At 47.2% G+C, this 25,620-nt stretch overlaps 1 protein-coding gene across 2 annotated transcripts in view; it reads left to right on the top strand.

The window, feature by feature from the left end:
* The window catches only part of nrxn3a (neurexin 3a), a 2,455,668-nt gene that overhangs the window by 2,128,165 nt on the left and 301,883 nt on the right, over window positions 1-25,620 (top strand). For both annotated transcript variants that reach the window (XM_086002654.1, XM_086002656.1), the window contains one exon: window positions 12,576-12,747. In XM_086002654.1, the coding sequence (XP_085858780.1) occupies window positions 12,576-12,747 (172 nt within the window). The remainder of the gene's footprint in view (window positions 1-12,575; window positions 12,748-25,620) is intronic.

Here is a 25,620-nt window from a genome sequence, read left to right as displayed (position 1 = left end):
CCCGAAACATTGACCAACTCCGGAAGGGGATCCATCATCTTCAACGAGGCCCATTTGCTCCATTGGAGGAAGAAGAAGATTTTAGGACATAAGAAATAAGAGCAGGAGTCGGCCATTTGGCCCTTCGAGCCTGCTCCGCCATTCAATGGCTGATCTTTTACCTCAGCTCCACTTCCCCGCACGATCCCCGTATCCCTCGATTAGCCTAAAATCCAAACATCTGTTGAACTCTGTCTTGAATATACTCAACGACCGAGCCTCCACAGCCCTCGGGGGTAGAGAATTCCAAAGATTCACCACTCTTTTTCATTGGGCTTTTTCTAGACCTACTCTCTGCCGTTGGAGAGACCCATTGCAGTTCAGCCGGTCAGGCTGGCGGTTCGGAGAGGGCGCCTCATTATTGCAATGCGCCTTCCTGCACATTTCAAATGACCCGATCCCTGTAATTTGGGGCAAGAGTTGTGGGGGAGCGTGGGGAGGGTGGTGGGGCTGTACCCTCAAGCAGACTGAAGGTCCACTCCACCACTGATCCATAGACAGAGTCACCATACCTTGAGCCCGTGGTGCTCTGACAAGCGAGGGAATGTATTTTACTTGGCTGCGTAGTGCGTCGCACCCTTCTTCTGGCTGATTATCTTTTGCCGACGTTAACCGTGTCGGCCATCCTTTGCAGAGATACGTAGAGCTGGATTTTACTTACCGAGACGCGTTGGGGGCGGGACTGCTGCCTTCCGGGTCCTAGTCCCGCCCCTGGCGACGTCCGACGAACAGACGCTATTTTGCTGTGATTGGCCTTGTTAAGCCCGCCCTGCGGGCTTGCCGGCCAATTAAGGGAAAGTCGGTGTCCAATGCCATCAGTTGATGACGCTTCATCTGCCGGTTTTCTTAAAGGCATATGCACCACACTTGTTTGACAGATGATTTGTCAGTGTTTGACATCATTGAGGTGCTGTCAAATACTGACAATCACTGTACACAGGTGAGCCCTTTCACCCAGGCTCTCCAATTACTCTCCCCTTAGCTGAGATTGCAGAAGCCATCTGTCACTTCTCCCGATGAGATGAGGCTACACAAACACTTCACAGCTTGTCACCTGCAGAAACATCTAACCGCATTAAAAATTACTTTCATAACATTTCCTTACCTCTGATACTAACCATTGTCACACCACTTCTGCAGCTGTCATCCAAACACCAACATAACAACAGACCCACAGTACGCCTCACTTACCCTGGCGGGGTTTCCCGATGTCGAGAAGCCCACAGCAGCAGTCGAAGAATTGGGAAAAGCCTCTTAATTGCCTGTTAAATACCTGTTAACAGGCAGTTAAGTGGCTATAATCCTCTTCCTGCCACTAGGAGTCGGGTCCCTGCGCAAATCGTGCCTCGACTCCCGGGAAGAATGTATGGAAGCGGGTTCGGGGCCCGCTCCCATTCTTTTTGACTTTCCCAGCAGTTCTGCCCCCAAACCTGCCTCCTCAGGGCTGGTAAAATCTAGCTCGTAGTGTCAGCTGTGGCTCAGTTGGTAACACACTTGTTTCTGAGTCAGAAGGTTATGGGTTCAAGTCCCACTCCAGAAACCTGAGCACATAAAGCTAGGCTGGCACTCCAGTGCAGTACTGAGGGAGCGCTGCGCTGTTGGAGGTGCTGTCTTTCGGATGAAATGTTAAACCGAGGCCCCGTCTGCTTTCTCAGGTGGACATAAAAGATCCCACGGGCACTATTTCGAAGAAGAGCAGGGGAGTTATCCCCGGAGTCCTGGCCAATATTTATCCCTCAACCAACATAACAAAAAGAAATTGGATTATCTGGTCATTATCACATTGCTGTTTGTGGGACCTTGCTGTGTGCAAATTGGCTGCTGCATTTCCCACATTACAACAGTGACTCCACTTCAAAAATATTTCATTGGCTGTAAAGCGCTTTGAGACGTCCGGTGGTCGTGAAAGGCGCTATAGAAATGTAATTCTTTTTTTTCTTTCTTACATCCTCGGTGCTGATAACAGCCATTCTTTTTCGGAAATGCTTGAGAACAGGGAAACACGCCACATTAAGGCTTTTTAACTTATTGTAATTTATGCGGCGCTGTCTCAGATTCAGGCCAAGTTGGCGAAGAAATTGCAGCGGCCAAAGAATGTAACAGCTGAGAGAACAAAGATAAGGAGGAAAAGTTAAGAGATTACCCCTGGGAGGGGGTGCCAGAACCTGCGTGTTGGAAATAAAAACAAGAGTACCTTTCTGCTTAGAACGCAAGCTTGGGCTGATTGGCTTAGGAGTGTAACCTATAGATTGTCAAAGAGGATGAATTTACAATTGGCAACAGACTGGCTGCACTGTTAGAAACAAGCAAAGTACTGAACAAAAAGGGTTTTTCTTTTTAACTCATTCGGTCCTGCTCTTCCCTCCTGTCTGGAAATGCATTCTTAAAATCAGCGACAGGTTCGGAGGTACCTATCTACAAGGCACTCAATTATTTCTGCTCTTTGTCCTTTTTAATTAACATGTTACTATTGCAGGTTACTAAGCTATAGGTCCAACGTAACCCAGCTCCCCAACATCCCCTTAAGTCCCGTGTTGTGAAATCGGGAATACTGTTTGTCCAGTGCTATGTGACACCCTTAAACAGAAAGGCAGCAGTGGAATATAATGGCCCAGAAATTCGGGTCGGAGGCTTCCCGCGGGTGCAAGCCTCCGACCTGCACTTACCTAGCGCGCCGGCCGTTGTGCTGTGGGCCCGCGTGGTATTCCGATCCTGGGCCTCCTTCAACTGCCGGTGTGCAGTGCTTGCATATCCCAGGGGCGCAGTTAGTTCGAAGCGTCCCCTGGGATCACATGGGCCATGGAGAGCCAATGGTAGCAGGGAATCTGTATTCATAGATTTGACAGGAAGACCTGTCAAATCTATGAATACAATTCAGCGCCAAAACATAACTAAAACTTCAAATAATTTTTTTTTTAAATCACATTTTAAAAATAACTATAAATTACATAAAATAACTATTTTAAACAATAATTTAAATTTTTGAAAAAATTAATTACAGTTTCTAATGGGGCTAAAAATAAACTTACCTTTCTTTAAAGTATTTAAAAATAATAAACCTGTGGAAAAAATGTTTTTATTTTACTTAATTCACCACTTACCTTGTTAAAAGCAGGCCTTGCGACTGCTTTTTAAAAGCGTAACTCCTGGAGACTTACCCTCCCGGAAAAACCAGCAAAAAAAACGGAAGTTCCAGGCGAACGCGCTGCCTCTCCGGCGCACGCGTTCGACCTGTGAACCCCTTCCTTCAAGGGAACGGAAGTTCCGGTTTCCAGCGCATGCGCAGTGCATGCACGAAACCGCCACTTTCGTAGGGCCTACACGTGAGTACCCAGCGCGTACTCACCCGTGGGGACCTGAATTTCTGGCCCTATAGCACAGAAGGAGGCCATTCGGCCCATCGTGTCGGTGCCGGCTCTCTGCAAGAGCCGTCCAATTTAGTCCCCACTCCCACCCCCCCGCCCGCCCTGCTCTTTCCCCCTTTTGCCCTGCAAGTATTTCCTTTTCAAAAGTATTTATCCGATTCCCTTTCGAAAGTTACTATTGAATCTGCTTCCACCGCCCTTTCAGGCAGCGCGTTCCAGAGCGTAACAACTCGCTGTGTAAAAAAAAAAAATTCTCCTCATCTCCTCCCCCCTCTGGTTTTTTTGCCAATGCGAGAACAAAATTGCAGCCTTTAGCACATGGGGGCGGCATCTAAGCTTTCGTATTTTTGTTTCATTCACGGGATGTGGGCACCACCGGCAAAGCCAGGATTTATTGCCCATCCCTAACTTGCTAGGCCATTCCAGAGGGGCTGTTAAGAGTCAAGCACATTGCTGTGGGTCTGGAGTCACATATAGGATAAGGACGATGGATCTCCTTCCCTAAAGGGCATTAGTGAACCAGATGGGTTTTCACAACAATCCGCTAGTTACACGGTCACCATTACCGATGCTAGCTTCTTTATTCGATTTATTTCATTAACTGGATTTAAATTCTCCAGCTGCCGTGGTGGGATTTAGAATTCATGTCTCCGGATCATTAGGCTTTCTCGATTACTAGTCCAGTAACATGGCCACTGTGCTACCATTCCCTGCTGTTCATGGAGCTAGGGTTCCTGTTCATTTTCTTATTTCTCAAGATGCCGAAGCTCTCGGATCTTGCTGTTCTGATTTGCGACTTGCCCACCCGTGGAGGCCGCCGTCTGGAAAGCAGCAATTGACAAAACGTTTTGGGGCCAACAAAATTCGCAGCAGAAGAGTGTATCACCGCAAGTAGCTTCACAGACCAAATCGTCCCAATCCGGGGTACCATTTACCCGAGGGGCCATGGACTGGCCAACACTCTCTCTTCTCTCTTAGGCAGTCCCTCGGAACCCAGGATGACTTGCTTCCACATTAAAAATGAGTTCGCAGGTGACTGATGAGTCCAATGCAGGACCTACAGTCTCTGTCACAGGTGGGGTAGACGGTGGTTGAAGGGGCGGGTGGGTGGGGTGCTTGGGTTGACGTGCGCGCCTTGCGCTGCCTGCGCTTGGCTTCCGCTTGCTCCCGGCGAAGAGACTCGAGGTGTTCGGCGCCTTCCTGGATGCTTCTCCTCCACTTTGAGCGGTCTTGGGCCAGGGATTCCCAGGTGTCGGTGGGGATGTTGCACTTTTTCAAGGAGGCTTTGAGGGTGTCCTTGAAGCATTTCCCCTGCCCACCTGGGGCTCTCTTGCCATGCCGGAGCGCCGAGTAGAGCGCTTGTTTTGGGAGTCTCGTATCGGGCATGCGGGCGATGTGACCCATCCATCGGAGCTGATTGAGTGTGGTCAAAGCTTCAATGATGGGGATGTTGGCCTGAGCAAGCACACTGATGTTGGTGCGCCTATCCTGCCAATGGATTTGCAGGATCTTGTGGAGGCAGCATTGGTGGTACCTCTCCAGTGCTTTGAGGTGCCAGCTGTACATGGTCCATGTCTCTGAGGCATACAGCAGGGCAGGTATCACTGCTGCTCTGTAGACCATGAGCTTAGTGCCGGGTTTGAGGTCCTGGTCTTCAAACTGGCCAACACTGCAGGGATCGTCACTCCGTTCCGCGGGGCAACATGTGACCTGACCGCGAGTCCTGCATTCTGTGCCATCAGATTGGCTGGAAAAAAACTACCGCTATTGTTCTTTGGAGCAAGGGGGGGGCCTCACCTTAAGATCAGAGCCAGGCCGTTCAGGAGGGGAGATGTCAGAAAGCACTTTTTCACACAAAGGTTAGTGGAAATCTGGAACTCTCTCCCCCAAAATGCTGTTAAGGCTGGGTAGGGGGGCAGGGGGGTCAATTAAAACGTTCAAAGCTGAGATTTGTAGGGTTTTTGTTAGGCAAGGTCGTTAAGGGTTAGGGACCCAAGGCAGGTCGATGGAGTTAAGATATGGATCAGCTGTGATCTCATTGAATGGTGGAACAGGCTCGAGGGGCTGAATGGTCTCCTCCCGCTCCTACGGTCCAATCGAATGGCAATTTTTTTTGTCAAAGCTGCTGCCGGGTTCCAAAATGGATGATGGGAGCAAGGAGGCTGAGGAGAAAATGTGAGCGATATTCAACCTTTAACGAGCCTGGGTAGAGGGCTGGGAAGGTAAAAGAAAATAATAGATTGGATTATACTAGAAAAAGGTTCAAATAAAATGTAATTTTTGAAGTTTAACCAACTAAAATCTAAGAGAGTTTTTCGGAAGTAGAAAATATCCAGTAGCCCCAACAATTTTATCATCAATAAAAAAGAGAACATGCTGGAAGACATTCAGCAGGTCAGGCAGCATCTGTGGAGAGAGTAACGAGAGTTAATGGCCCAGAAATTCGGGTCGGGGGCTTCCCGCGGGTGCAAGCCCCCGACCTACACTTACCTAGCGTGCCGGCAGTTGACCTCTTGGCCTGCGTGGAATTCCTCTCCGAGGCCTGTCCCAGAGGCCGGCGCGCTATGCTGGCGTGTCCCAGGGGCGTAGTAAGCGCGATGCTTCCCCTGGGATCACGTGAGCAACAGGCAGCCAATCGGAGCAGGGAATGCTCCATTCATAAGTCTTGACAGATAGACCTGTCAAAACGTATAAATGCTGAGGCTGTAAAACTGTACTTTACCTTCAAATAAATTTAAAAAAAAATCACACTTTGTAAATAAACTATAAATGACATTAAATAATTATTTTAAACAAAAATTAAAATTTTTGAAAAAAATAATTTTTATTAAAAAACAGGGCTAAAAATAAACTTACCTTGCTTTAAAGTATTTAAAAGTAAAAAACCTGTGGAAAAAATGTTTTAATTTTAAATAATTGACCACTTACCTTTGAAAATGAAGTCCTTAGGGCTGCTTTTTACATTTCTAAAATGTACAGACTTACCCGCACGTTAAAACCTGAAAAAAAAAGGAAGTTCAACACGCACGCGCAGACTCCCGCGCGCACGCGTTCGACCTCTGAACCCCTTGGTTCAGAGGATCGGAAGTGCCAGTTTCCCGCGCATGCGTAGTGCATGCAAGGTTCCGGCACTTCCATCGGGTCCACGCGTGAGTACTCCGTCCGTACTCACGCGTTGGGACCCGAATTTCTGGGCCAATGTTTCAGCTCGGTGACCTTTCATTCAACTATTCTATCCCTTTTTAACAGACCTCAATCCCACCATATCCCACCATACATGTGTCCAGTGGCCTCCTGAACTCATTTATCCCGCCCGCTTCCCTGTTCTGCTTTGTTCATTTATTTCGGAAGTCCACCTCGCTTTGTGAGAAAAAGCCCCAGCTGATAGTCCTTCTTACCCCTAACTTTTTAATTTTTCACTTGTGTCCCTTAAAACTTCAGCTCCTTTACCATAATGAACAATGGTATTTAAGGGTATTTAAGTACACGAGGGAGAAAGGAATAGATGTCAATATGAAAAGGTGTCACCTGTGGCTCAGTTGGCAGCAGTCAGAAGATTGTGGGTACAAGTCCCACTCCAGAGACTTAAGCACATAATCTAGGCTGACACTCCCAGTGCAGTATGGAGGAAACATAGAAACATAGAAGATAGGAGCAGGAGTAGGCCATTCGGCCCCTCGAACCTGCTCCGCCATTCAATGAGATCATGGCTGATCATCCAAATTCAGTACCCTGTCCCTGCTTTCTCCCCATATCCCTTGATCCCTTTAGCCTTAAGAAATATATCTATCTCCTTCTTGAATATATTTATTGAATTGAACATAAGAACATAAGAAATAGGAGCAGGAGTAGGCTGTACAGCCCCTTGAGCCTGCTCCGCCATTCAATAAGATCATGGTTGATCATCGACCTCAACTCTACCTTCCTGCCCGATCTCCAGATCCCTTGGTTCCCCTAGAGTCCAAAAATCTATCGAGCTCAGCCTTGAATATCCTCAAAGACTCAGCATCCACAGCCCTCTGGGGCAGAGAATTCCAAAGATTCACAACCCTCTGAGTGAAGAAATTCCTCCTCATCTCAGTCTTAAATGGCCGACCCCTTATCCTAAGACTATGCCCCCTAGTTCTAGACACTTCAGCCAGGGGAAACAACCTCTCAGCATCTTCCCTGCCAATCCCCCTCAGAACCTTGTATGTTTAGTTTGGAGGGAGTGCTGCACTGTTTGAGGTGCCGTCTTTCGAATGAGGCATTAAACCGAGGCCCTGTCGGCCCCCTCTCAGGTGGTGGTAAAAGATCCCACAGCACTATTCAAAGAAGAGCTGGGACAATCACCCTGGTGTCCTTGACAATATTTATCCCTTAATCAACATCACTAAAACAGATTATCTGGTCATTATCACATTGCCGTTTATGGGACCTTGCTGTGAGCAGATTGGCTGCCCCATATCCTACGTGACAACAGTGACTACACTTCAAAAGTACTTCATTGGCTGTAAAGTGCTTTTGGACGTCCTGAGGTCATGAAAAGTGCAGTAGAAATTCGAGTCTTTCCTTCTTTAGAAGATTATGCTGATAGGGTGAAATAAAAAGGAATGGGAGGAGGCTCATGTGGAGCATAAACACTGGCTTGGACCAGTCGGGCCGAATGGCCTGTTTCTGTGATGTACGTTCTATGTGATTCTATGTAACTGCAAGACTGTTAGACATAGCAGCCTCTCACTGCTCACCTTCCCTTGAAATGGAGCCAAATTTTTCGACGGTATATTTCCTTTTTAGTTGTCACCGGATTCCTTTGTTTTTGAAGATTTTCCGGTATGGAGTGATGGACGCAGACTGCCTTGGGTCCAATACAGCGCCTCCAAACTAAACATAAACCCAACAACGCCGCATTGAGGGTATCTAATCAATAGTCCCACTTCAAACTTTATTATCCCGTGCTAATAACTGATTTGCCACTGAATAGACACTAATTATTAGATAAAAAGAGCATTACCAAGTCTGGGAATGGTCTGCAGTAAATTGATTTTGTTTGCCCTGCCCATTGATGTGCTGAAGTAGACGATTTATTTTCCTGAATTAGCTTTTTGCACCATATGGTCTTCATATTTATAAAATCCATGAGTACCTAAGTGCCTTTCTCCACTTATATTCTTCACTATGGATTTACCGATTGTGATAACAGTGACGTCAGGATACCTCGGGGTTTGTGCTTAAACCCATTTGCCTAAACATTCTCAGCTGCTGCTTCCACCCGCAGCGCGGTTAGGTGAGCGTTCCGCTAGTGCAGGAGCAGCTACCCTCGGTCTTATGTTCATTAATAAATAGACATTCTTATTATGAACACAGCTAGCTTTTGCAAGTTACTTTATTGAGCACATGTGGACTAGGTACAATATCTGTAGAGGCTTCCATCTTGACTGCTGCCTTGTGGGTAGCCTAGTGCCTCATGGGTAATGTAGTCTTAATCTACATACAGCTGGGTAGTGTAGTCTTATATACAGCTCTACACAGCTCTACGGCTCCACCTAGTGTCCACTATAGAATGACATGTTATTGATCGTTACACTCGGGAGCAGCGTTGTTTCGGGCTTTGCACTTTGTTTTTTTGGGGTTCTGAAATCCAATCATCCCGTCTTCCCTCCTGTTGCCAACCCTCCAGGATTGTCCAAGGAATTGAAAGATTAATCTCTAAGGACATCGCTGCCAGCAAAAAAAACCCAGGGAGAAAATTGATTTTTTTTTTCATCTTTAAACAATTTCATTTATTACCTGAAAATATTGGAGATGGGGGAACCAAAAACAGGCTGTTTTCACTAACAGTCGAGATTAATCCAATCGAGTAACGTGGGAGCAATTTTAAACGAATCCACCCGTCGGAAAACTGACGGGATCGGGCGGAACGCTGGTTTTATAACCCGCCCACTTTTACACTCCATTGAACTCAACGGGGAGTAATATTAGACAGAGTATAAAACGGGCATTCCACCTGAGGCCGATGGTTTCCCGGCCGGCACGTTTGGTTAAAATTACCCGCCCCCCCCCCCACCCCCAGTCTGTTCCCTTGCCAATTGGCCGTGACAAGGCAACGCCCCCAGAGGGTGGACCAATGGCGCAAGGGATGGTTCGAGGTAGGAGGTCATGTGATGAAACCCTCCAGCAATAAGCCCACACAGAGTTGGCAACCCTATCCTGGAGGTGCGACTCGTGTTGGGGTATGCTTTCACAGATGCCCCCCACCCCGATGCCAGTCTTCATGTGCGCGTCTAGGCGGCGCGTTGGCAGATGATTCAGACGGTTAGAGTCAGGTTCAATCCAATCCATTCCCTCACATCCATACATACATATCCATTTTACAGCAGAAGATCGGTGACCGGGAGCAGGAATCCTGACCCATAGGGCTGCAGCCCTTTCACGCTTTGAGTCATATAGAATCATAGAACGATACAGCACAGAAGGAGGTCACTCGGCCCATCATGCCTGTGCCGGCTCTTTGGTAGAGCTATCCAATTAGCCCCACTCCTCTGCTCTTTCCCCATAGCCCTGACAATTTTTTCCCTTCAAGTCTTTATCTAATTCCCTTCTGAATGTTATTATTGAATCTGCTTCCACCACCCTTTCAGGCAGTGCATTCAAGATCATCGTAATGTGCTGTGTAAAAAATTGTTTCCTCATCTCGCCTCTGGTCCCTTTGCCATCACCGTAAATCTGTGTGCTCTGGTTACCGACCCATCTGTCACTGGAAACAGTCTCTCCTAATTTACTCTATCAAAATCATTCATGATTTTAAACGCCTTTATCAAATCTCCTCTTAACCTTTTCTGCTCTGAGTCTACCAAGCACAGTTCTGCATTGGTCAGGGCACTTACTAACTGAGCCAGCACAGGATCTGGTTTAGATTTGATTCAGGTCCTCTGTTCGTAAGGTCAGTTCAACACTCCTTGTGCCCCGCAGGGATGAGTTTGGAGATGGGGGGCCTCCGATGTTGCAGCACTGATCCTCTGGCCCGCACTCCCTTTAAGTGAGGCTCCCTGCCAGTACACGTGCCCTCATACCCATTCTCCCACTGACCCTGATTTGGACTTTCACCAATTTGCCTGATTTCCTCTGGTGCATGATTCTCATTCAACTCTCTCCAGACCTCAGTGCCACTGCCAGTAGCAGGCTACTGAGGGAGGGACCCCTCTTGTGAACGCTCCTATTCTTGACCCTTATATCAGTCTGAAATGGGATCAAGTTTATAAGCAGGATGTCTGAGAATGTGTTTAAATAATCGAGTGACATTTTTATTTTTTCTGATCATGGGGAGGGGGGGTGATGTATAGCATGAGCATTTTGATCATAACAACGAGTGTAAAACTATCTTTTATGGTAAAGTTTCCTCCAGCCCTATAATCCCCCTAGACCTCTGCACTCCGCCTATTCTGGCCTTCTGAACAACCCCGATTTTAAATGTTCCACCATTGGCGGTCGTGCCTTTCCGCTGCCTGGGCCCCAAGCTCTGGAATTCCCTCCCTAACTCTCTCCGCCTCTCCGCTTCTCTCTCCTCCTTTAAGACGCTCCTTAAAACCTACCTCTTCGGCCAAGCTTTTGGTCACCTGTCCTAATGTCTTCTAAACGGCTCGGTGTCAAATGTGTTTTTTTTTTATAACGCTCCTGTGAAGCATCTTGGGATGTTTTACTACGTTAAAGGCGCTATATAAATGCATGTTGTTGTTGTTGTTGTTGTGCAATTTACCTCAAAAAGAATCTGTAATAGGTTCAGTTTAACGATAGAAAATTATTAGAAAACACTCACACTGTATTAATTAGGTTCAATTTAGCTTACACTGCTGGTAAAAGACATATAGAAATTTACAGCACAGAAGGCGGCCATTCGGCCCATCTTGTCCGTGCTGGCCGACAAAGAGCTATCCAGCCTAATCCCACTTTCCAGTCCTTGGTCCATAGCCCTGTAGGTTACGGCACTTCAAGTGCATATCCAAGTACTTTTTAAATGCGATGAGAGTTCCTGCCTCTACCACCCTTTCAGACAGTGAGTTCCAAACCCCCGCCACCCTCTGGGTGAAGAAATTTCTCCTCAACTCCCCTCTCAACCTCCAACCAATTACTTTAAAGCTATGCCCCCTGGTTATTGACCTCTCTGCTAAGGTTGAGCAGGTTGGACCTATACTCATTGGAGTTTAGAAGAATGTGAGGTGATCTTATTGAAACATATAAGATACTGAGGGGGCACGACAAGGTCGATGCAGAGAAGATGTTTCCCCTCGTGGGGGAATCTAGAACCCGGGGGCATAGTTTCAGAATAAGGGGGCACACTTTTAAAACTGAGATGAGGAATTTCTTCTCTCAGAGGGTCGTGAATCTTTGGAATTCTCTTCCCCAGAGAGCTGTGGAGGCTGGGTCATTGAATATATTTAAGGTGGAGATTGACAGATTTTTGAACAATAAGGGAGTGAAGGGTTATGGGGAGCGGGCAGGGAAATGGAGCTGAGCCCAAGATCAGATCAGCCATGATCTCATTAAATGGTGAAGCAGGCTTGAGGGGCCAAATGGCCGACTCCTGCTCCTATTTCTTATGTTCTTATGTTCTTATGTTCTAAGGAAAATAGGTCCTTTCTATCCACTCTATCTAGGCCCCTCATAATTTTATACACCTCAATTAGGTCTCCCCTCAGCCTCCTCTGTTCCAAAGAAAACAACCCCACCCTATCCAATCTTTCCTCATAGCTAACATGATTGAAGGCAAGAGATGTGATGTTAGATGGAACTGGATCGGTGAAAAGAAGAATAGAAGACGTTTTCCAATCCGACTTCTGTTGACACCCTTCCGCTGTGTGGGCAGAAGGTGAAGCTCTTGCAAAGCATCTGCTGCCTTTGAGCTTGAGGAGCCTGTTGTGAAGTCCTCTGTGGAGTTAGAGGACAATGTAGCTTGGCTTTCAAGGTTGGTCAGCAGCAGAGGCCTGTCCAGTGGTTTAGTTGGCTGGACTCTCACATCTGTCTCGCCCTCTCCCGCCCTAATGTGTGTCACCTGAGTTGTGCATTGGCGGGGGGTGGGGGGGAAGGCTGAGTGTTTGGTCTCTTCATAAATTGGAACCCTAAAGCAGTGACCGAAGGGCATCAGTGAAATGGTGACAAGCCAGACTAACACAATATTCTCATTGTGCTTTGCAGGAACAAGGCAAGATTAGCGTCGTTTTCAACGTTGGAACAGATGACATCGTCATCAAGGAGTCCAGCAATGTGGTGAATGATGGGAATTATCATTTGGTGCGTTTTACCAGGAATGGAGGCAACGCAAGCCTTCAGGTGGACAACTGGGCCGTAAATGAATTCTACCCTTCAGGTGAGTGTTACTGCCTCGCCTGTCCTTACACTGCTCTGAGTAAAGCGCCAGAGGTTGGAAACTTCGTAACTGTACTGTTAAACAGTGAGGTTGTAACGGGCATGCCAAGTCACATTTCAAAGAACAGAGTGGGTGAGGATGTGGATCTCGCTACCACAGGGAGTAGCTGAGGCGACTGGCATAGATGCACTTCAGGGGAAGCTGGATAAGCACATGAGGTAGAAAGGGATAGAAGGAAATGCTGATGGGGTGAGATGAAGCAGGGGGTGGGAGGAGGCTCGTGTGGAGCATAAACACCGGCACGGACCAGTTGGGCCGAATGCCCTGTTGCTGTGCTGTAACTACCATGTAAAGTATAGCAAAGTATAGTAAATACTATTTATGTAATACTATGCATGTATAGGGCCCACTGTGCCAGTGTTGAATGGTCTTGAGGCGTGAGGCATGGTGGGGGAAAAGCCAACAGCAAGAAGGGCAAATAAAAACAGACAATGCTATAAACACTCAGCAGGTCAGGCAGCATCTGTGGAGAGAGAAACAGAGTTAACGTTTCAAGTCGATGACCCTTCGTCAGATCCCCTCAAGGTGAGGGACTTTATCGCTGGGGAATGGAGCACTTCCCATTCGGGCACCGGGCTTCAGCATCAAGCCCTGCGAGGTCTAGTTCTGATTGGTTCTGACAAAGGGTCATGGACCTGAAACGTTGACTCTGTTTCTCTCTCTCTCCACGGATGCTGCCTGACCCGCTGAGTATTTCCAGCATTTTCTGTTTTTATTTCCGGTTTCCAGCATCCGCAGTATATTGCTTTTGTAGCATGAAGGGCAGTTGCGATTAAATTAAATGAAATAAAACCTGAACTGCCTACTTTGTCTTGTAAAAGGATGATAATTCATTGTGATACTTCCTGAAGACCATCCATGTTAGCGTCCGAATATGCCCACCTGCACCTTAGCAACTGGCTAACCTGGTGGCACTGTTGCTGGTATGGTATAGGCGCCACCCATGATGCCTGAGATTCAGCACGCAGTCAGCTTTTGCTGTCGGCTTGCCATCTGGATGGACACTGACATGAACCTTGTCATTCATGTGGAAATGACTTATGTAATAATACTGGGTGGCCTGCGGGTGGCGCTGTCCAGGGAGAGTATAAATACTCGGGCATGGGCCCAGCTTGCTCAGGACATTCTTTTACAGGAACTAGTGAAGGACACAACTAGACCTCCATGTTGTAAAACAGTTGATTAAAGCTTTGTTTAACGCTTAGACCAAGTGCCGAGTAGTTTTCTGACATCAGACACTGGGTTAGTGGTGGCATGAGTTCCTTCGAAGTAGGGAAGGGCAACGCAGCGCCATACACTTCTCCTTACCCGCATCCCTCCTAAGCCAATAGAGGTGGGGTGGGGGGAGGGGGGGGGGAGGTAACAGCTTGGTTTGGGCAATGATGCCAGGCATAAGGTAGGTGAAGACAGGAGCAATCTAAAGTGATGAGGAAAAATTCCAATTCAATAAAAAAAAAAATGCCAAGTAGTTGATGATTTTCAAAGAGGCGTCTCTTTTTTTCCCATCAAGGTGAGGGATTTTATCGCTGGGGAATGGAGCACTTCCCATTCGGGCCCCAAGTTTCAGCATCAAACTACGCAAAGGTCTAGTGTAGTGCAGTTAGATAAACCTGTCTCTACTGCAGCGTGCCTCAGCATCGACCTCAAAAAGAGCCCCCGTGTGACCTTTCTCCATTCTCCACATCAGCCAATTTAGTGCCGGACTAGGGGGCTCACTAAGAACTGCATTGTGAGACTGACTTAACGTGTCACCTCGGACCCTTACAGATCGAGGAGATTTTCAACGTATTAGCCTCGGCTGAACTTGAGCCCAGGCCCCCAGAAAGGTGAAAGGTCGGCGTCTCTCATTTTCATGCCAACCACCTCCTTAACTTTTATACAGTTAATGAGATTGTAGTTACAACAAGGTTTGCCGCACATTTCTTTTCATACAGTCGCTGTTCCTTTAAGAGGGCATTAAGTGTCGGTACTAAGTTGGCACACTCCACACTGCGGTACTTTTAAATTTAATCACTTGGATGAAAAATCGTGAGCAGCTGAAGAGTCTCAATCTCGCATTGTGTGTTCTCACGAACTATGGGAGAGGTGACCAGGAAAATAACACATGGGTTCCAGCAATGTAAACGTCGCTCTCACCGGCGGAGCAGGCTCGAGGGGCCGTATGGCCTACTCCTGCTCTTATTTCTTATGAAGGGGTACGACCACTGTTAAGAAAAATCTCGCTACTGTACTGCTTTCTCGGTTGAACTTGCCCTTGCAAAGGACTGCCCACACACAAGAAGACCCACTCTTAGCCTCAGCACAAAGCCAATCTTCTGATCTGTCTCGTTCAATCCCACACCAGGTGAAGTACGCACCCACCAAACCAACTGGGGAGCTGGGAGCATAGCCCACGGGAGTCAGCCGTGGCTCAGTGGGCAGCGCTCTCGCCTCTGAGTCATGAAGGTCATGGGTTCAAGTCCCACGCCAGGAGACTTGAGCACAACATCCAGGCTGACACTCCACAGTGCGGTGCTGAGGGAGTGCAGCACTGTCGGAGGTGCCGTCTTTCGGATGAGACGTTAAACCGAGGCCCCGTCCGCCCTCTCAGGTGGATGTAAAATATCTCACGGGTACTATTTGAAAGAAGAGCAGGGGAGCTATCCCCGGTGTGGTGTCCTGGGGCCAATATTTACCCCTCAATCAACGTAACAAAAAGCAGATTATCTGCTCATTATCACAGCGCTGTTTGTGGGTGCTTGCTGCGCGCAAATTGGCTGCCGCGTTTCCTACATTACAACAGCGACCGCACTTCAAAAAGTACTTCATTGGTTGTAAAGCGCTTTGGGACGTGCTGAGGTCATGTAGAAGGCGCTATAGAAATGCAAGTCTTTCTTCCTTTTGAAGCCAAATCTTTCTGATAACATTTTTTTCTTTTAAAAGCCGAAAGAAAACTGCTGAGGGTAATTTATGTGATAGCAACAAAAAAAATGACAATGAGCGCATTCAGCTCCTTTCAGTAGAACCGAGTCTCCGACAATCAAGTACCCTCAGCTCCTGCTGCTACTGGAGGTCCCCCGCAGGGACACTGGAAAGCTGCTGATTGCTTCCATCGCCCGTGCAACACAGGCTGGATGGCAAGTGCCTTCTTAAAGGGGCACTGCCTGCGAAACCGTCTCTTTTCCCCATATGTTTCAAGATGGGGGAGGTGGGGTGAGGGGGGAGGGGAGAGCCCCCCTCATTTCTCACCGACATTATTTATGTTTCCGGATGCAGTTCCTGTCATTGCGCCGTACATTCGGAAAGAAACTGAGGTTTGCCGACACGACAAACAAAGCCCGTCGCAGCAAAAGTAACTGTTTTTCCAGCTGGACGAATCTTATCAGTTTAATTCCCCTCTCCCTCCCTCTTAGATATAAGCTCAGCTGGATTCCCCTGATGAGGTCAGAAACGGCGAGGGGTCGCAATCAGTTTGCTTGTGATTTTTTTTCTCCCAAGGACAGCATCGATCCACCAGTTGAAAGTGGCACACAGAGAGATTCATAATGCTCAGTGTTTAGGAAGTAATAATTCGGTTACAAATGCACAGAAGATCAGAACAGAACAGATAAGCAGCTCCAAATCGACTCACCAGCACAGAGGTGACATTGTTAGTCTCTGAAAACATAGAGACATAGAAGATAGGAGCAGGAGTCGGCCATTCGGCCCCTCGAGCCTGCTCCGCCATTCAATGCGATCATGCCTGATCATCCAAGTTCAGCACCCTGTCCCTGCCTTCTCCCCACATCCCTTGATCTCTTTAGCCTTAAGAAATATATCTAACTCCTTCTTGAATATATTTAATGAATTGGCCTCAACTGCCTTGTGTGGTAGAGAATTCCACAGGTTCACCACTCTCTGGGTGAAGAAATTCCTCCTCATCTCTGTCCTAAATGGCTTACCCCTTATCCTTATACTGTGACCCCCTGGTTCTGGACTCCCCCACCATCGGGAACATCCTTCCTGCATCTAGTCTGTCTAGTCCTGTTAGAATTTTTTATAAGTTTCAATGAGATCCCCTCTCATTCCTCTAAACTCCAGCGAATATAAGCCCAATCGACCCAATCTCTCCTCATACGTCATTCCTGTCATCCCAGGTATCAGTCTGGTGAATCTTCGCTGCACTCCCTCCATGGCAAGAACATCCTTCCTCAGATAAGGCGACCAAAACTGCACACAATACTGAAGATGTGGTCTCACCAAGGCCCTGTACAACTGCAGCAAGACATCCTTGCTCCTGTACTCGAATCCTCTTGCTATGAAGGCCAACATACCATTTGCCTTCTTAACCGCCTGCTGCACCTGCATGCTTACCTTCAGCGACTGGTGCACAAGGACACCCAGGTCTCGTTGCACTTCCCCTTCTCCCAATCTATTGCCGTTCAGATAATAATTTGCCTTCCTGTTTTTGCCACCAAAGTGGATAACCTCGCATTTATCCACATTATATTGCATCTGCCCAATCACCCAACCTGTCCGAATCATACTGGAGTTTCTCTGCATCCTCCTCACAGCACACACGCCCACCCAGCTTTGTGTCATCTGCAAACTTGGAGATATTACATCTAGTTCCCTTGTCTAGATCATTAATATATATTGTGAATAGCTGGGGTCCTAGCACTGATCCCCGTGGTACCCCACTAGTCACTGCCTGCCAGTCGGAAAAAGACCCGTTTATTCCAACTCTTTGCTTCCTGTCTGCCAACCAGTTCTCTATCCAAGTCAGTACCTTGCCCCCAATCCCATGTGCTTTAACTTTGCACGCTAATCTCTCATGCGGGACCTTATCGAAAGCCTTCTGACAGTCCAAATACACCACATCCACTGGTTCTCCCTTATCAATTCTACCAGTTACATCCTCAAAAAACTGTTCTTACTATCGGAGGGATGGGCAGGATGCCTCCTGTGAAACAGCAAAGTAATTTTAGGACAAAAGCATAATGAATTCTCACGCTCATTTCTGGATTCGTGCCTTTCAAAGCTTATTTTTTATTTATTCACGGGACGTGGGCATTGCTGGCAAAGCCAGCATTTATTGCCCGAACCCTAATTGCCCTCGAGAAGATGGTGGTGAGCTGCCTTCTTGAACCGCTGCAGACCGCTGATACTAAGCTGGCGCTGAGCCTGTGCTTATAGGGGTTCGATTCTTTTGATAGGTAAGGGTTGCTTGTACCAGATGCGCTCCACATTACTACACCCCAATAAACAACGTGAGACTCAGTCAGCAGCTGCCAGTGCTACTCCCCATTTGGTTTATAAACTGCGTTGGAAGTTCCACCGATAGTTTAGTTGCTAAAATCTAGCATAGGACTGAGGGACGACGACTGTGAAGGTAGCAGACTTGACTGGCATCACCCCCCCACCCCCCGGTTTGTGTCGAGTTATCCGATCTCCACTTTGGAGGCAGGCGGATGGCACTAGAATTAGCCTCAGCACCCAGAGAGGGCAAGTAGGAGTTAGGGTTGCCACTTCCAGAGGTGTGCGGTGCAGATTCACCAGAATGTTAGCAGGGCTCTAAGGGTTAGATGGTTAGGAGAGATTACATAAACTAGGCTTGTAATCCCTGGAATATAGAAGGTTAAGGGTGATTTGATTGAGGTTTTTAGGATTTTTTGGAAGGAATTGATCAGGTAGATAGAGAGAAGCTTTATCCACTGGTGGGGGAGTCTAAGACAAGGGGACATAACCTTAAAATCAGAGCCAGGCCATTCAGGAGAGAAGTTAGGAAACTTTTCTTCATGCAAAGGGTGGTAGAAGTGTGGAACGCTCTCTGACAAAAAGCAGTGGATGCTCACTCAATTAATAATTCTAAATCTGAGATGGATAGATTTTTGCTGGACAAGGGTATTAAGGGATATGGGGCCACGGGCGGGTGGATGGAGTTAGGGTACAGATCAGCCATGATCTCATTGAATGGCGGAGCAGGCTCAAGGGGCTGAATGGACTACTCCTGCTCCTACTGTGCCTGACCCTTGCTGGAACATTGGGTGAGCAGATTCAGCTGAAAGGCCAAATGGGGCGGCCTCGCACAGGAAGAACAACCACTCGGGTGAGGTGGCAGAGGAATGACCACTTCCTGTGCAGCACCATAAGAACATAAGAAGTAGGAGCAGGACTAGGCCATACGGCCCCTCGGGCCTGCTCCGCCATTCAATAGGATCATGGCTGATCCGAATCTAGACTCACGTCCACTTCCCTGCCCTCTCCCCGTAACCCCTAATTCCCTTATCTGCTAGGAAACTGTCTATCTCCATTTTAAATGTATTTAATGTTGCAGCTTCCGCAGCTCTCTGGGGTAGCAAATTCCATAGATTTACTACACTCTGAGTGAAGAAGTTTCTCCTCATCGCAGTTTTGAAAGGGCAGCCCCTTATTCTTAGATTATGCCCCCTAGTTCTAGTCTCACCCATCAGTGGAAACATCCTCACCGTATCCACCCGATCAAGCCCCCTCACAACCTTATATGTTTCGATAAGATCACCTCTCATTCTTCTGAACTCCAATGAGTAGAGTCCCAACCTACTCAACCTTTCCTCATACGTCAACCCCCTCATCTCCAGAATCAACCGAGTGAACCTTCTCTGAACTGCCTCGAGAGCAAGTATATCTTTTCTTAAATATGGAAACCAAAACTGCACGCAGTATTCCAGGTGTGGCCTCACCAATACCCTGTATAACTGCAGCAAGACTTCCCTGTTTTTATACTCCATCCCCCTTGCAATAAAAGCCAAGATTCCATTGGCCTTCCTGATCACCTGCTGCACCTGCATACTAACTTTTTGTGTTTCATGCAGCAGGACCCCCAGATCCCTTTGTACTGTAGCACTTTGCAGTTTCTCTCCATTTAGATAATAACTTGCTCTTTGATTTTTTCTGCCAAAGTGCATAACCTCACACTTTCCAACATTATATTGCATCTGCCAAATCTCTGCCCACTCACTTAGCCTGTCTATGTCCTTTTGCAGGTTTTATATATCCTCCTCACTCACTGCTTTCCCTCCCATCTTTGTATTGTCGGCAAACTTGGATATGTTGCACTTGGTCCCTTCCTCCAAATCGTTAATATAGATTGTAAAGAGTTGGGGTCCCAGCACTGACCCCTGCGGAACATCACTAGTTACTGATTGCCAGCCCGAGAACGAACCATTTATCCCAACTCTTTGTTTTCTGTTAGATAGCCAATCTTCCACCCATGCCAGTATATTACCCCCAATCCCGTGATTTCTTATCTTGATCAGTAATCTTTTGTGTGGAACCTTGTCAAATGCCTTTTGGAAGTCCAAATACACTACATCCACTGGTTCCCCTTTATCCACCCTGTATGTTACATCCTCAAAGAATTCGAGCAAATTTGTCAAACATGACTTCCCCTTCATAAAACCATGCTGACTCTGTCCTATTAAATTATGTTTGTCCAAATGCTCTGTTACTGTTTCCTTAATAATGGACTCTAACATTTTGCCAACCACAGATGTTAGGCTAACTCTCAGCCAAGAGTCAATGTTTTCTGCAGAGGAGGGCAGTAAACTGAAGGGGGTGGGAGGAAATAAAAAGCAATTCTGTTCATTTTATTTCATGCATATTGATCCTCAGGAGGATGAATTCATCTTTAAGGTACATTTTTTGCTCAAACCAATCCACAGGGTGGGGGTGGAATTAAAGCATCTAATGTTATCGAAGGTACTGGCTTGGCATGCCTGATTCCAATTAACATTGTCACTGACCCTGAACCTAGCTTTGTTGCTGTAGTTCCAGGACTGAGTATAGATGAAGTTTGCATGTGGAATAGTGAAAGTATATTGATCTGAACTTGCGAGAGAGCCAGCTGTCGTTACGTTAGACTGTTCTGAGGAAGTCCAATCCCAGCACAGGCACTGATAATTGTTTGGCTATCGGGGGACTCTTCTGCTTATGTTGAATCCCTTACTGCCCCTTTAATCAGTGCTTGCCTTCGTAATTAAGACTTGCGAAGGGACCTGAAGGGAAGCATCTTTGCAGCGTGGCAACCAACTCCATCCTTCTGCTTGCAGCCATTTTTCGCATTCCTTACAGAACCTCAGCATGTAGCACATACTGCCCGGCAACCACTTCGCCCAGAGAGTGGTGAGAACATGCAACCCCGCTACCACAGGGAGCAGTTGAGGCGAATAGCATGGATGCCTTTAAGGGGACGTTAGATAAACACACGAGGGGAGAAAGGAATAGAAGGATATGCTGATAGGGTGAGATGAAGTGGGGTGGGGAGGAGGCTCGTGTGGAGCATAACCACCGGCACAGACCAGTTCGGCCGAACGGCCTGTTTCTGTGCCGTGAATTCTATGTAAAGTGTAACACTGAGCCAGACAGACTCAGAAAGGCACAAGTTATATTCTCAATCTCTGTCGAGTCAGCGGACCTAAGCCAGGACAGTAACTGAGGCACTATCATTTGTGCGGCACCCCCTCAGGTAGGATGGAGAGGGGACAAGAATCAGTCAGGATTACTGCTCCAGGCCATTATCCAGCGATCCCTGCTAGAAGGGGCGTGTGTGCAAGTTGGCTGAGGGCAGGGTAATCTGTGGCTGCATTGAGCTCCACTGCCGACACAGAAATACGCTAAAGTTACAACACACGCACAGGCCATTCGGCCTAACCAGTCCATGTCGGTGTTTACACTCCGCCCAAACATATTGTTCTCATCACATTTACCCACCCTGTTCCCCTACCCCTTCATCACCTTTTCCTTCATCCACCTCTCCACTGTAATTATCAACTAGGAGTGGGAATATAATAGGGAGTGGGATAGTGGGAATATAATGGAGTGCGTTAGTGGGAATATAACAGGGAGTGGGATAAGAACATAAGAAATAGGAGCAGGAGTCGGCCATTTGGCCCTTCGAGCCTGCTCCGCCATTCAGCAAGATAATGGCTAATCTTCTACCTCATCTCCGCCTTCCCTCACTATCCCTTAATTTTTTAAAAATTTGTTCATGGGATGTGGGCATCGCTGGCAAGGCCAGCATTTATTGCCCATCCCTAGTTGCCCTTGAGAAGGTGGTGGTGAGCCACCTTCTTGAACCGCTGCAGTCCGTGTGGTGAAGGTACTCCCACTGTGCTGTTAGGGAGGGATTTCCAGGATTTTGACCCAGCGACGATGAAGGATCGGCGACATGTTTCCAAGTCAGGATGGTGTGTGACTTGGAGGAGAATTTGGAGGTGGTGGTGTTCCCATGCGCCTGCTGCCCTTGCCCTTTAGGTGGTAGAGTTCGTGGGTTTGGGAGGTGCTGCTGAAGAAGCCTTGATGAGTTGCTGCAGTGTATCTTGTAGATGGTACACACTGCAGCCAAGGTATGCTGGTGGCGGAGGGAGTGAATGTTTAAGGTGGTGGATGGGGTGCCAATCAAGCGGACTGTTTTGTCCTGGATGGTGTCGAGCTTCTTCAGTGTTGTTGGAGCTGCACTCATCCAGGCAAGTGGAGAGTATTCCATCCTTACTTGTGCCTTGTCGATGGTGGAAAGGCTTTGGGGAGTCAGGAGGTGAGACACTCGCCGCAGAATACCCAGCCTCTGACCTGCTCTTGTTGCCACAGTATTTATATGGCTGGTCCAGTTCAGTTTCTGATCAATGGTAACCCCCAGGATGTTGATAGTGGGGGATTCAGTGATGGTAATGCCATTGAATGTCAAGGGGAGATGGTTAGAGTCTCGCTTGTTGGAGATGGTCATTGCCTGGCACTTGTGTGGTGCGAATGTTACTTGCCACTTGTCAGCCCAAGTCTGAATACTGTCCAGGTCTTGCTGCATATGGACACGGACTGGGTCAGTATCTGACGAGTCTCGAATGGTGCTGAACAGTGTGCAATCATCAGTGAACATCCCACTTCTGACCTTATGATGGAGGGAAGGTCATTGATGAAACAGCTGAAGATGGTTGGGCCTAGGACACTGCCCTGAGGAACTCCTGCAGTGATGTCATGTGATTGAGATGAATGACCGCCAACAACCACAGCCAACTTCCTTTGTGCTAGGTATGATTCCAACCAATGGAGAGTTTTCCCCTTGATTCCCATTGACTTCAGTTTTGCTAGGGCTCCTTGATGCCACACTCGATCAAATGCTGCCTTGATGCCAAGGGCAGTCACTCTCACCTCACCTCTTGAGTTCAGCTCTTTTGTCCATGTTTGGACCAAGGCTGTAATGAGGTCAGGAGCTGAGTGGCCCTGGCGGAACCCAAACTGGGCGTCAGTTAGCAGGTTATTGCTGAGTAAGTGCCGCTTGATAGCACTGTCAACGAAACCTTCCAATCCCTTTGTAATAAAGGCCAACATACGATTTGCTTTCCTAATTGCTTGCTGTACCTGCATGTTAACTTCCCATGATTTGTATACAAGGACACCCAGGTCTCTCTGAACACCAACATTTCCCAGTCTCTCACCATTTAAATAATACTCTGCTTTTCTATTTTTCCTACCAAAGTGGATAACTTCACACTTCTCCACATTATATTCCATCTGCCACCTTATTGCCCACTCACTTGACTCTGCCTAATCATGTTATGATTGTCTAAGTGCCCTGTTACCACTTCCTTAATAATGGATTCCAGCATTTTCCCAACGACTGATGTCAAGCTAACTGGCCTGTCGTTCCGGGTTTTCTCTGTCCCTCCTTTCTTGAATAGCGGGGTTACATTTGCTATCTTCCAATCCGCTGGAACCATTCTAGAATCTAGGGAACTGTAATCACATGACCTGTTTCACTGGGGCTATATGGGGATTACTTTAGTGGGAATGTAACATGGATTGTGATGTAACATAGATGGGGGATGCATTGGGAGGGTTTTTTGATGGAGGCCAGTATATTAACTGGCGTTGCAGTAAGCTGGGGAGTTGTCTATCTATCCTCCACCTGAAATCAGTACGATTTGGTGAGAATGTTTTATGTTTGAGTGAGTTCGACTGCAGCCTGCAAGCAGCCTGAAGCTATCATTGTGTGCAAGACTGGGTTATTTATAGGTAAACTCCTGGCTGATAGTACAGTGTTTCTGCTTGTAAGTAATTTAATCAGAATTGATTCTGCTTGGATCAATCTAGCATTTCACTGCTGTAATTATGGAGGTGCTGTACATTGTGCAGATGGATGATATCATGCATAGGATACAGAAAACGCTCGAAGGTGTGTTTTATCTCCCACTATAAGCTTTATAGATGCAAAGCAGTTTTACCGAGCAATCCTTTGCTGGGAATAGTGGATGTATTTATGCACTATTTTGCAAAACTCAAAACATTGGCTATTTCGAAGCAGATTACAGCTCATCAATAGAGCATGTGAAATTTATGGCTTATGAGCTGTTGTCACGAAACATTATTGTGATCCTTAATCCCACCGCTCCCTCCCCCAGCAGCTCTCAGAATGGAGAATCTCTTACAGAGCCGTGTGCCCGCCGACAGAAAATGGCAACAGTTAACATCAACGCTGCAGATTGTCAGAATCCTTTTCCTTCCAGTCAAACATGACCAAACTGGGAAGGATGGACCATGTTTTTCTGATCGTGAGACTTATTTGATCGTCCTGAAACACTGAGTTGTCACCTTAACAGTAGGAGTGGGCCTTTGGTGTAGCGGTAGCATCCCCGCCGCTGGGCTAGAAGGCGTAGGGTTTCGAACCCCGCACCAGACAGTCCCGGCAAGTGGAGTCAGAGCTCCGGCTCTAAATTCTGGGTTGACATCCAGCGGGATACTTGCGTCCGTGGGTGTGGGTGGCCCTCCCCCCCTCGTATGGGTTGTGGGAGCCCGTAAAACCCTCCCGCCATAGGACTAACCACCCTAATGGCTGGTACAAAGATGGTTACGGTCACGGAAGTAGCGTTAATCGCAGCCAGAAATCCTTCCACCACTTCATACAGTTCCCCAAAGGGAACAGTGTGAAGACACGTACGACGACAACCTTAACAGTGCACACCTGTTAGCTTACATAGAATTTACAGCACAGAAACAGGCCATTCGGCCCAACTGGTCCATGCTGGTGTTTATGCCCCACACAAACCTCCTCCCACCCTACTTCATCTCACCCTATCAGCACAACCTTCTATTCCTTTCTCCCTCATGTGTTTATATAGCTTCCCTTTACATGCATCTATACTATTTGCCTCAACTGCTCCCTGTGGCAGCGAGTTCCACATTCTCACCACTCTCTGGATAAAGAAGTTTCTCCTGAATTCCCTATTGGATTTATTAGCGACTATCTTATATTGATGGCCTCTAGTCCTGGACTCCCCCACAAGTGGAAACATTTTATCTACGTCTACCCTATTGAACCCCTTCATAATTTTAAAGACCTCTCTCAAGTCACCGCTCAGCCTTCCCTTTTCTAGAGAAAAGAGCCCCAGCCTGTTCAGTCTTTCCTGATAGGTATAACCTCTCAGTTCCGGTATCATGCTTGTAAATCTTTTTTTGCAGCTTCTCCACTGCCTCTATATACTTTTTATAATATGGAGACCAGAACTGTTCACAGTGCTCCAAGTGTGGTTGAACCAAGGTTCGGTACAAGTTTAACAGAACCTCTGCTTTTCAATTCTATTGTGTTTGATCCAAGAGACAAGAGAAAACATAAAACTAAAAGAAAAAGTGTACAAAAATGCAAAGGATAGCACAGATCCTGGCGAATGGGAAAGATACAAAGAACAGCAAAGGGTCACAAAACAGGTAGTAAGAGCTACAGAAAGGGAGTTTGAAAAGAAACTTGCAAGGGATATCAAAATCAACAGAAATAAATTTTACAAGTGTATTAGGAAAAAGAGGGTAGTCAGGAGCAATGTTGGC

The sequence above is a fragment of the Somniosus microcephalus genome, chromosome 12, assembly GCF_052327205.1.
Source record: "Somniosus microcephalus isolate GS21.2 chromosome 12, FLI_Smic_1.0, whole genome shotgun sequence".
NCBI classification, from domain to species: Eukaryota; Metazoa; Chordata; class Chondrichthyes; order Squaliformes; family Somniosidae; genus Somniosus; species Somniosus microcephalus.
The sequence above is the reverse complement of the archived record's forward strand: the minus strand, read 5'-3'. Positions and strand labels throughout refer to the sequence as shown.